Source organism: Mytilus edulis, chromosome 8, assembly GCF_963676685.1.
Source record: "Mytilus edulis chromosome 8, xbMytEdul2.2, whole genome shotgun sequence".
NCBI classification, from domain to species: Eukaryota; Metazoa; Mollusca; class Bivalvia; order Mytilida; family Mytilidae; genus Mytilus; species Mytilus edulis.
Window position 1 is genome coordinate 57,704,930 of NC_092351.1, and position 13,045 is coordinate 57,717,974.

At 32.2% G+C, this 13,045-nt stretch overlaps 1 protein-coding gene across 2 annotated transcripts in view; it reads left to right on the top strand.

The window, feature by feature from the left end:
- The window catches only part of LOC139485946 (uncharacterized), a 41,771-nt gene extending 29,716 nt beyond the window's left edge, over nucleotides 1–12,055 (top strand). The window contains exons 22-27 of one of the 2 annotated variants that reach the window (XR_011655429.1): nucleotides 1,431–1,639; nucleotides 3,505–3,645; nucleotides 4,980–5,072; nucleotides 7,875–8,033; nucleotides 10,514–11,189; nucleotides 11,434–12,055. Coding sequence is in view for 1 of the 2 variants with exons in the window: in XM_071270628.1 (XP_071126729.1) it covers nucleotides 1,431–1,639; nucleotides 3,505–3,645; nucleotides 4,980–5,072; nucleotides 7,875–8,033; nucleotides 10,514–10,657 (746 nt within the window). In the remaining variant the exon portion in view is untranslated. Of the gene's footprint in view, nucleotides 1–1,430; nucleotides 1,640–3,504; nucleotides 3,646–4,979; nucleotides 5,073–7,874; nucleotides 8,034–10,513 lie in introns of both variants that reach the window. The other variant, XM_071270628.1, reaches the window with a different exon arrangement.
- The last annotated feature ends 990 nt before the right edge of the window (nucleotides 12,056–13,045 follow it).

The following is a 13,045-nucleotide window of genomic DNA, read 5'->3' on the forward strand; positions in this document are numbered from 1 at the left end:
AGGGTTGAAAATCATGTGCCTGTGGAGCTTATTTTTCTCGGACACTGTCAAATTCAGAAGTCATGAACCCATTACTGGCTGATTGTAGCAACAACAAAACGATTTGTACGGGTTGTGTAAAAGGTTAAAGAAATTTGTAAAGCAAACGTTGACAAATGAAAAGGTTTTTAATGACTTTATCTATCAAATTGATGCTATGTAACATGCATATTTCGAGTCTGAATAGAAACCAGAAATGTAGATGTATCAATTTGATTGTAAACTTCGAAATGAATTTGGAATTACGTTACGATATTTCTTTACAGGAAATATTAAGTTTTTACTTTTAAACTTTTAAAGTAATTCTATATTATCGTTTCAATACAGCAGTACTCTTAAGTTATTTGCAATGAAATAATAATTACTGTTTTACGTCTTATTTCATACTTCTTAAAAAAGGGGGATGCTGATTGCGTAAGTCAAAATAAAAGCATGTGTTCAATTTGTTAAACTGTTTTCTTTGAAACTGGATTATCATTTTATTTATTTAATCTAAATTATCATAAGCATTTGCGGAAACTTAGTTGAATAATTCGACAAATGAATCGTCTATCTTCAGATAGTATTCTCCTGTCTGGTTTGATGATCTACCTGTACAAGCTCAGGTACAAGTGATTAGCGATCTTAATCCGGATATATCCCTCAAGCGTTAGAACTGTATTGGATTATAATATGAACAAAGCCTGAGGGTTATGCAATTACATGCATTTGATTATAATTGCTAAAAAAATGGCGTTGGGCTATAAAAACGATAACAATTTTGAACGATGCGGAAGACAATTTAACGATGGTGCGGGTCATTTGATGATGGTGCAAGACATTTGAACGATGGCGGCATCGTTATTCAGGCCATGGAGATCCCTAGTGTTTCCTATTTCCCTACCTTCCCTTTATTGTCTACATTTTGATCTGGTGGTGATAGAATTTACATAACAGATTCAACTGAAAATTGTATCATAGATCTGCCTTATGATTGACATTTATCGTCGACATGGTGGATACAATTTTCATTGATTGTGTTTTCCTAGATATTTGATTTCAAATTGTTTTCAAATTGTTTTCCCAAAGTCTCCATACTAGCCTTTTGACAATTTGTAATTTGTTGAACATTGAATTCCTGTTAACCTAGTATACCTATGAAATCATTGAAAATTAATATCTCTCAAATGTTGATGAATCGTGCAGAAGATGTTATCATGGTTTATTTTGGTTATATGTTTCCTTGTAGTTCTAAATAGATCTATCGATCCCCTAGTCTTCTTAATTAATGATAAAACACAAAAAACGTGGGTTGTAATACGTAAGTGGGGGTGAATATGATATTTTTTTTTAAATAATATTATACAGAACTTTAGTAAATACTTTACAAATGTCTTATTTTTTTTTATTAGAGAACAGAAAATTGGAAGGAAAGATTGCCATAGTAACTGGAGCTTCTAGTGGTATTGGTCGAGCTATTGCTGTAGCGTTATGTCAGGCTGGAGCTAAAGTAGCATTAGCAGCAAGAAGGATGGAAAGATTAGAGGAAATAAATAGAGAGATAACTGATCAGGAAGGAATTTGTATATGTGTCAAAACTGATGTCACGAAGAGGGAAGATGTAGGTACTTCAAAAATAGAAATTCCCAGTTTTAAATTTATTTTATTTAGTGAATAGATATTATGATCTTAATTGAACCTCTATTTATATTTGATCTTCAAGGAAAATTACTATGAGTCACAAAAAAAATCAATGAAAATAAATTACCATGAAATCACTCTGACCATGACAGGAAAAACCAGGAAATTTTAACCCTAAAAAAAATAATGTTTCTTATTATCTTATAGGAAATTTCTACAGTACATATATATCAACAGAGATGCAGGGCATTATATCATACCTGTCAACTGACCCGTGGTCTGCGGGTGTGACCCGAGATTTTCACAATTCTGAGGGATCACCCGGGACACCCGTCGGGTCATTGAATAACCCGGGAATTCCGAAAATGACCCGTTTTTACCCGTATTTCTTAGCCTTGAGATTGATTTCATAAGTAATATTCCTTTAAATACCGGCAAATTCGTAATTGTTCCATGAACAGGAAGTTCATCTAGCTGTGTAAACTGTCAAATGAAGTGACCCATTAAGTGTATGGCTTCACTTAACAGCTTTGGTGTCAAACACACTGTTAATTAACACCAATTACCTTAGCTTTAGGTCGTAAATAAATTGCACTGTTGTTTTACAAACATATTTCTACTAGAGTTACTTCCCGTTATTTGTCACCATTCAAAATTATTCCTTATATTTCCGTTTTTTTTGGGAAAAGATTAAATCTTAAAAAAAAAAAAATTCAAATACATATTGAAATATAACTTTTCATTATTTTTATACCTAAATTTATACAATTTTGAAAAAAAAAGTTGAAAATTATTTTGTACATCTATACTTCCTTTAACTGTATTACTATATTTTACTATAGTATAATTTCAATGAAAAAGTTGATTTAGATGATGTGTTTAAAGACTCAATAGCTGGTCTGAAACAGTTTAAAATTACTCTTGAAAAACTATATCCTGATGTTTGAGGGTAAAATAAAGAACACAAGACTGTGTTACACAAATTTATAAAAAATCTTTAAAAGTGCAATGAAATAATAATTTATAAGATTTAAAATTACTTAACCAAGTGAACATGCATTGATGTTTTGGTAACTTTGATTTAAATTATAAGAAAAAAGTACCATAAATACTGAAATTCAGCTCGAAAAAGTTTGTACGCGTTATGACCTGAGATTTGATTCTTCAATGCAAGTCATGACCTGCATTTTCATCGTCACAGGTTGACAGGTATGTTATATATATGTCAATGAGACAGCATCATGGATATAAAAAGACATCTATTATGTCTATACTCAGGGTTCTCACTAAGGCGAGTCCATGAGTCCTGGACTCATCAAAATCTGTCTGGACTCACCATATTTAAAACTGGTGAGTCCACAGATGCATCAAGATTGAAATATTTTGTATCAACTGAACACAGTTAAACACAAATATCATCATTTTATAGCAAAAGATTAAAAGTGATCTGAATTTAATGTCATTTCATTGCTCTGTTAGGAAATGGAGACTTAAATATTACATTATATTGCAATAAAATATTTTCTTCTTGCTGTTGGACTCATCATGGATAAAAATGACGAGTCCCTGGACTCGCCTTCAAAAATCTTTAGCGAGAACCCTGTATACTATAGTCAAAACAGTCTTCAACAAAATACATCTATTTAAACAATAAGTCAAGCTCTGAATTGGAATTTAGACTAATTATTTTATACATGTAATTGAAAATGAAAAAATTCATAGAACAAATTCTGATAGCTTTATTTATTCCATTATATATATTGAATCTATAAGATTTGTGATTTCTTTAGTTTGTTAGTTGTTTCTTTTTTTCTACTAGGGTCATAATTTTCTGCAATATTTCAGGTCAAAGAACTAGTGAAGCATACAGAATCAGTATTTGGTCCTATAGATATCCTTGTTAACAATGCTGGCGTGATGTACTATACTTTGATGAAGAATTTACATGAAGATGAATGGGAGAGACAGATTGACCTTAATTGTAAAGTAAATACAAAGTTCCTGTGTAAAGTTTTTGTGTAGTCTATGTGTAATCTGTAAACTGACTTATTTCACAACTTTCGCGAGAAGAAGATAAACACCAATATAAATCTGTGTAAATATGTAAGAAGAAATAAGGCGATGTGGTATGAGTGGCAATGAGACAAAACTTCATCCAAATTGAAATGTGTAAAAATTATATGTCCAAGTACAGTATTTAACACAGACCCTTTGCTCACACTGAACAGCAAGCTATAATGGGCCCCAAAAATGAATAGCGTAAAACTATTCTAACAGGAAAACCAACATTCTAATCTATATCAAAAAACTCTATCAAGCAACTATTTTTGTGTGTAGAAAAATAACACGAACATAAGTCATTGTATAAATGAAACACTTATTTTCAACTTATGAGTTAGAACATCCCTTAATTTGGTACCTTTTGCCTCTCTTTTAGATATTCTCTTATTCAAATACATCAAGTTAATCTGAAAATTACAAAATTAATTTTGTCGCGAAATGGCCTGCACACAAAATTTAGTTAATGACAAAATAAGTTAGTGTGCAGTATGTTGAGTTTATAGTTTTGATAGACAAACAAAAACAGTATATGAACAGCCAAAAAAACATAAAAAAAAGAACTCTGACTTTTTTGTTTTTTATCTCAAAGTCAATGAGCTCTCAATGCACTGTAGTTAATTCAATATCACAGCACTTAGTTTGAGAAATTCTTACAGTAGAACTTATTTTGTTTATAAGAGGAGAGACAGTATTAAGAGGGCAATCAAAATAATAAAAAAAAGAATACATGAGAACACTTTTAAGAAAAAAAACCCAACAGTTGACAAAATAATACACTGATGTTGCGCATGACAAACCCCACCAATTTCTTAGGAAAACTCACATGCTCCTAGAGAATCATCAGTTCCGGTTCTACATTTCATACCCACTGTGTTACTTCTGATAGAATAAACTACTGAGTTATACAAGGCTGGTATGCATTGTATCTATCAATACATATTTATTGTAAAATTTATTAAGAAAAAGGTTTGCCTTGTGCTTTATAACATTTGAATTTTATTCAATAAATATTCCTGACTTATTGAATCTTTGTAAAATTCAATACACAATGTTTCGTCTATCAGGAAAGAGTTGCTTTTGATTTTGATGATAACATTTGAATTTTATTTAATAAATATTCCTGACTTATTGAATCTTTTTAAAATTCAATACACAATGTTTCGTCTATCCATGCTATCAGGAAAGAGTTGCTTTTGATTTTGATGATTTTAAAATTTATTAATTTATTAAAGAAAAAGAATCTTGATTTTTATTTTTAGGGATTGACCAATTGTATTGGAGGTGTTCTTGATGGAATGTTAAAACGAGGCTCTGGACATATAGTGAATATGTCTTCTGATGCAGGGAGAAAGGTAAAAGGTTACTGAACATATGTTTTATAATTAACAAGGTTTCCTAGGGTTATGCAACAAACACCAATTTATGAATTATAACAAATGGGGTTTAAATATAAATGTCTGAGTTACTAAATGGTTCAAAAAGTTCATCATGGAATAATTAACCACATCCTCATGCACTAAAAATGATCGTTAATATCATTTGGCATTATTTTTTACCGTTAGTCATCATGAAGGTTCCCCCATTACAACCCTCATTAGTGAGCCTAGCTTATAGTTCAATTTGTTATGCCCCATTTATGGGCATTATGTTTTCTGGTCTGTGCGTTCGTTCCTCTGTTCGTCTTCAGGTTAAAGTTTTTGGTCAAAGTAGTTTTTGATGAAGTTGAAGTCCAATCAACTTGAAACTTAGTATACATGTTCCTTATGATATGATCTTTCTAATTTTAATGCAAAATAAGAGTTTTTACCCCATGAAAATGGAAAACATAGAAAATGATAATGCGGATGGGGCATCCGTGTACAAGGGACACATTTTTGTTTTTATTGTTTTGAATAAAATCCTATATAGTTTATAGTTACAAAAGGTTAATGAACTAGGCATTGGTTAAGGTTCTTTGTGTTTCATTGGTTTATGTAGAAATAGAGACATGATTTTATTATACCCCATGCAAGAAGTTGGGGAGGGTATAATGTTTTTGACCCGTTCCGCTGTCTATCTGTCAGTCCTGTTTTTTTCATCGCATTTTCTCTCAAACCAAACAACAGAATTTCACAAAACCATTTTAGATAATGAGAACATTATATGTAGATGTGCATATCGACAGGAAATTACGATTCAATATTTTTATGCCCTACCTACGATAATATAGGGGCATTATGTTTTCTGGTCTCTGCCTCCGTTCGTCCTTCCGTCTGTTCGTCCGTCCGTCTGTGCGTCCGTTCATCCGTCCGCTTCAGGTTAAAGTTTTTGGTCAAGGTAGTTTTTGAAGAAGTTGAAGTCCAATCAACTTGAAACTTAGTACACATGTTCCCCATGATATGATCTTTCTAGTTTTAATGCCAAATTATAGTTTTGACCCGAATTTCATGGTCCACAGAACATAGAAAATGATAGTGCGAAGTTCAGGTTAAAGTTTTTGGTCAAGGTAGTTTTTGATGAAGTTAAAGTTACATCAACTTGAAACTTAGTACACATGTTCCCTATGGTATGATCTTTCTAATTATAATTCCAAATTACAATTTTGACCCCAATTTCACAGTCCACTGAACATACAAAATGATAGTGCGAGTGGGGCATCCGTGTACTATGGACACATTCTTGTTTCTAGGAGTTATGCCCCTTTGAACTTATTTGCTTGAATGTACTACTGCAACAGTTTGTCATCGCAACTCCTCTGAAACCACACAACAGAATTTCACAAAACCTTTTTAGATAATAAGGATATATTATATAGATGTGAATATCGACAGGAAATCACGATTACATTTTTTTTCTAGGAGTTGCACCCCTTTGAACTTGTTTGCTTTAATGTACTACTGCAACAGTTTGTCATTGCAACTCCTCTGAAACCACACAACAGAATTTCACGAAACCTTTTTAGATAGAAAGGACATTATATGTAGATGTGAATATCGACAGAAAATTACGATTAAATTTTTTTCTAGGAGTTGCTCCCCTTTGAACTTATTTGCTTTAATGTACAACTGCAACAGTTTGTCATCGCAACTCCTCTGAAACCACACAACAGAATTTCATCAAACTTTGTAGATAATAAGGACATACTACGTAGATGTGCATATCAACAGGAAATTACGATTAAATTTTTTTCTAGGAGTTGCGCCCCTTTGAACTTATTTGCTTTAATGTACTACTGCAACAGTTTGTCATCGCAACTCCTCTGAAACCACATAACAGAATTTTATGAAACTTTGTAGATAATAAGGACATACTACGTAGATGTGCATATCAACAGGAAATTACGATTCAATTTTTTTTTCCAGGAGTTATTCCCATTCCCCTTTGAACTTATTTGCTTTAATGTACTGCTGCAACAGTTGGTTATCGCAACTCCTCTGAAACCATACAACAGAATTTCATGAAACTTTGTAGATAATAAGGACATACTATGTAGATGTGCATATTGACAGGAAATTATGATTCAATTTTTTTTCTTATACAATTTTCTTTTCTTACACTTATTTCATTTCTCCAATGACAATGTGGGGAGGTGGGTTGTGTGAGCGCACTCACTAAGGTTCTTTAATTTAGTGAAATAACATTTCTAGAGATTACTAAAACACACACATATTGCATTGTATTTGGTGAAACAAGCAAAAAACATGTCATAATTAATATAAGTATCTTGATAATACCTCAAATAAACGTTTTCCTTAAAAAAAAATATATTTCATTTGTGCAATAATGTTGTTTAAATTAGGAGTCAGGATAAGATGTTCATCCTGTTTAATAAAGTTTTGGCACTCGGAGAAGCTAAAACATACTGTGGATCCATTAATATTCGTTGGATATAAAAAAAAATTGGATTTCGTGGGTGAATTTGAACCATAAATTCAAAGGAATTACAAATTTTCTATAGGCAGAGATCTGCAAAACCACAAAATCAAGTTATCCATGAAAAATGAAAGTTTTCTTCAATCCAGGAAAATTGAAACCCACTTAAAATAAATGATTTTTTTGGGTTTTGGAATCGTGATTTAATTTCTGCTTCATAGGACTGTAACCATTATAAATGAAAGGTGTTTGATTTAAAAAGACTATTCCCATTATCCAATAAATGTCTTTTCATTTTGCAGGGTTTTCCAGGACTAGCAGTATATTCTGGTACCAAGTTTTATGTGGAGGGATTATCTCAGGCTCTTAGACAAGAAGTATGTGGGTCTGGTATCAGGGTAACATGTATACAGCCAGGAGATGTTAAAACAGAACTAATATCTCACTCTACAGATAAAGAGGTAATATTTCGTAAAAAAAAAGAGTAGTATTTAAATTGTATTCCTGTCTGCTTAAATATGTTGCATTGGTTTTTATGCCCCACTGATGATAGTAGAGGGTCATTATGTTTTCTGGTCTGTGGGTCCGTTCGTTCTTCCATACGTCCGTTCGTCAGTCTGTCCCCCTTCAGGTTAAAGTGTTTGGTCAAGGTAATTTTTGATGAAATTGAAGTCCAATCAACTTGAAACTAAATAAACATGTTCCCCATGATATGATCTTTCTAATTTGAAGGCCAAATTAAAGTTTTGACCCCAATTTCACGGTCCACTGCACATGGAAAATGATAGTGCGAGTAGGGCATCTGTGTACTAAGGACACATTCTTGTTTATCTTTTAATTCACCCAATCTATTTACTTCTGTTTTATTGGTAAACCTTTAGTTATGCCCCATTTATTATGTGTTTATTATGCCCCATTTATGGGCATTATGTTTTCTGGTCTCTGTGTCCTTTCTTCTGTCCATTTGCCCGTTCCTCCATCCGTCTGTCCCACTTAGGTTAAAGTTGTTGTTAAAGGTAGTGTTTAATGAAATTGCAGTCGAATCAATTTTAGTACACATATTACCTATTGTATGATCTTTCTTATTTTAAAGCCAAATAAGAGTTTTGACCCGAATAATTGCACAGTACACTGAACATATAAAATTATAGTGCTAGTGGGGCATCTGTGTACTAAGGACACAATCTTGTTTTTTCATTAAGTTTCCATTTTGCATGAGTTCTGGCTTGAACTTTAAATAAAAACTCCAATTTAGATCAGAAGACAGGATAGGAGACTAAGCTTGATACCAATAAACCATAGTAAATTATTGAACCCTGCTTTCAAATATTTTTTTTGGTCACATTTACACAATGCTGTTGATAGTGCATTGAAATTGAACAAAGATTCCTGCAATCATTTATGATCTTTAAAAAGAAGATGTGGTGTAAATCCAATGAGACAACTCTCCAAAAGAGACCAAATGACAGAAAAATTAACAACTATAGGTCATGGTTCTGCCTTCTACAATGAGCATGGTCAGCTATTATAGACCCCGAAATGTCAAACTGAAAACAATCCAAACAATAAAACTAATGACCTAATTTATGCACTATAAAATAAGTAAAAAAAATACATGTAACACAGCAACAAAACAGCCACTGAATTACTCCTGACTTGGGACAGACACATACATACAGAATATAGCAGGGGGGTCTAACATGTTTTAGAATATCTGATGAAGGATGATATTTATGCCCCATTATAGGCATTATATTTTCTGGTCTGTGCATTTGTTTGTCTGTCCCGCTTCAGGTTAAAGTTTTGGTTAAAGTTTTTGGTGAAGGTAGTTTTTGATGAAGTTGCAGTCCAATCAACTTGAAACTTAGTACACATGTTCCCTATGACATGATGTTTCTAATTTTGATGCCAAATTAGAGATTTTCCCCGATTTTCACGGTCCACTGAACATAGAAAATGATAGTGCGAATGGGGCATCCATGTACTGGGGACACATTTTTGTTTTAGAATGGAATACATAAAAGATATTCTGTTAAGTACATGATATACTAGACAGTTCATTTTAACAACAAACTTCGCCTAGTTGACAATTGATCAAACAAAGAAAAACAAAAATAATCAGCACACGGTCATGGGAGCTTGACTTAGGCAGCAACCATTTGATTTTTGGGAGGGGGGGGGGGGGGGGGGCTATGGATTTTTTTTGAAAAAAAAGTTTGTTTCCAGTTTTTTGGAGAAAAAAATAATTTGTTTTTGACCCTGAGAAAAAAAAATGTATGTTTCAGCCTCAGCTGCCACTATATGTGATGCTAAAATTGGAAGAAAAAAATTGTTTTTGACTTGTCGCCAAAAAAAAAGTTTGTCCAGAAAAAAATACATACCCCCCCCCCCCCCCCCCCCCCCCCCCCCACCCAGAAAATCAAATGGTTACTGCCTTAGTACACACAATCTTCAAAGAAAAACTTGGTATAACATTTGTATATTGCTGAGAATTCTTGACAAAGTAAGTTGTAGACTAGAATAAGGGCTATTCCATTAAAATGTATGTGGGAGGCTAGGTTGGGACTTTAAAAAAAATCTAAAAAAAAAAAAAATACTGAACTCTGAGGAAAATTCAAAATGGAAAGGTCCTACAACCAAGAAGCATTTTTTAGGTAATTTTACATAAAATGGTTATAGATGCATACTGAAAAAAGACCCATGAACGTCAACCACATTCTATAATTAAATTTCCCATCCTACACTCTCACATACATAATAATGGAATATCCCTAATTTTTCCAGTGTTAATTTTCTTCTCTCAACCAGAATAAGTACCTATTATCTTTTAAAAGGTTTTTGAATAACATATATTTTAAAGGAGGGAGGGAGGGGGGTCCAATTGTTATCAACAGGCAATTTATAAAAATAATTTCATATTTATGTCATACATTTTTCACAGGCACAAGAAAAATATGATGGGAGCTCATCCTGTAAAATCCTAGAACCAACAGACATTGCCAATGCAGTATTATATGCAGTGACACAACCAGAATATGTAGGGGTAAATGAAATATTGGTGGAACCTAGAGAGGCCCCTGCTTGATACACAATGAAGTATTAACGGACAATTGGCATTATTCCAATTTTTGAAAACTCAGGAGAAGCATTGAATTAAAAATATTTGATACAATCAACAATTAATCATGTTAAAGGACAATTGTGCATTAATTTATTTCAATAATAGAAAACACAGGAAAAGCATTAGATTCAAAAGTTTTGTCAAGAAAGTAATTTCAAAAGCGTCGAATTATTATACGGATATGACTAGAATATTTGAATGATTTTGGATTTTAACAATATGAGCTGCTTTAGATAGAAAGTAACAAATAAACATATTACGTCTGTTAACTTTTATTGGGTTGAAAAAATCTATATGCAATGTCTATTACTGTGGAGTTAATTGAGTTGATACACAAACCTTCCAAACAGACCTTAAGGATGTTTGCTCCTCCATTTTTTGATTTTTTTGCCAGATTTTCGGAATCCTCTGGTTTTATCCATGTATTGTCATTAAAAAAAATTGCCCACTAACCCCTACTTTTCTTTTCATAATTTTATTACATAAAGTTTGAAAAGCCATATTTCAAAATTTTATAGAATTATTGTTGTTTTTTTCATAGTTTTTTAAACAGATAAGGTGCCAAGGTTAAATATATGAAAAATCTAGAGAGAATTATTTCCCACCAAATTTTCAATGGCTTATATCTCGAAAACGAGCACACGGACCCTCCATTTTTTTCTTCTTTTTTAGTTTCTTTATTTATATACTATCAATTCATAACAGTCTTTTAAAAAGCTTGTTATTTTTCAACAGAGTAGCGAACATCCTATTAGTTGATATTGGAATGTTCTAAAATCAATCAAAGTCACATACGTGTACACGTTTATGTGCACTTGCATACAGTTCATTTCTATGTGATGCAACATATATGATACGTTATAGTTTGTATGTTGGAAATGTAAGGCATTAATTGCAATTTTAAGCTATGAAGTAAAAAAAGGAACCAATTACTTTTTCAAAGAATCTTCTGCTTTTATGCAAAATTATATTTAGTTTTTAAGAAAACAGAAATTTGGAATTATTTTAGCAGTATTTTGTGTTCAATAAATGCAATACAAAATATAATTATTTGAGAATTTTGAGACACACTTGTTCACAGTTTCTGGATTGGCCAACCAAATTGTTTTTCACAGAAAATGTTTTGTTGTTGTACTTTGCCCTCTCTAATGGAATTTTAGCAATTAACAATTTACAACTTCTATTATTGATGGTAATGTTTTAAGAAATGTAATCAATCAATAAAACAGAAGTGAGCCTCCTTCGTTTACCATAGCTACTATGTAGCAAATACTTTTGAATTAAATGACCTTGTTTATTATGCTATTAATACCAAGTCTTTCAAACTTAATTATGGTTATGAAATAAAATGTTTGCACTATATTTTACTCTTGTTATATTGAAGGCCTTATTGTTCTGATGTATGCATGCATTGTTACATGTTTTCATTATACCACCATGAGAAAAATTAATTTTTGAGAGCAATACAAATGCTCTGTTGGTCAAGATCAAGCTACCGTATGTTGTAGCAAAATTATGAGATGACCCCTTCATTGTCACCAGAGAATAATTTCATGTTTTTACCTTATTATTAAGATCTATTCTCTAAAGGCAGAAACAGATAAGCATAAAAAAATAGAAAAGAAGCTGCTAATCAAGATCTGCACAATGATTATATCCTAGATACCAATGAATATTTTGTAAAAAGTCATTGTCCGTTAGTGACTAATTTTAGTGTGTTTTGCCTACTATATCAAAAACTATTATAGATATATAGAAATTGTAAACAATTAAAATCTTAGAAACGCCAAAGAAGCAAAACAATCCATTCACCTCTAAAAGGGTTATTTGCCTTCAACAAAGAATTTTAGCTTAAATGTTCTTAAACATCAGCTTTTGTCATTATTTGGTGTCTGCTGTTGTCCGTCATAAGCTTTTTCAAAGAGCTATAAAACCAATTTCAACTAGAAACATGTGATTGATAATTAGAGTAAATAGTATTAAGTGTGTTTTTTCCCAATATTTGAGCAAAAATGGCTGTCACAGCATAAAAAAGAACATGTGTATAACTTGTACCTTTGATAACTATTTACACCACTGGGTCGATGCCACTGCTGGTGGACGTTTCGTCCCTGAGGGTATCACCAGCCCAGTAATCAACACTTCGGTGTTGACATAAATATCAATAATGTGGTCATTTTTAAATTCCCTGTTTACAAAACTTTGAATTTTTCAAAAAACTAAGGATTTTCTTATCCCAGGCATAGATTACCTTAGCCGTATTTGGCACAACTTTTTGGAATTTTGGATCCTCAATGCTCTTCAACTTTGAACTTGTTTGGCTTTATAAATATTTTGATATTAGAGTCACTG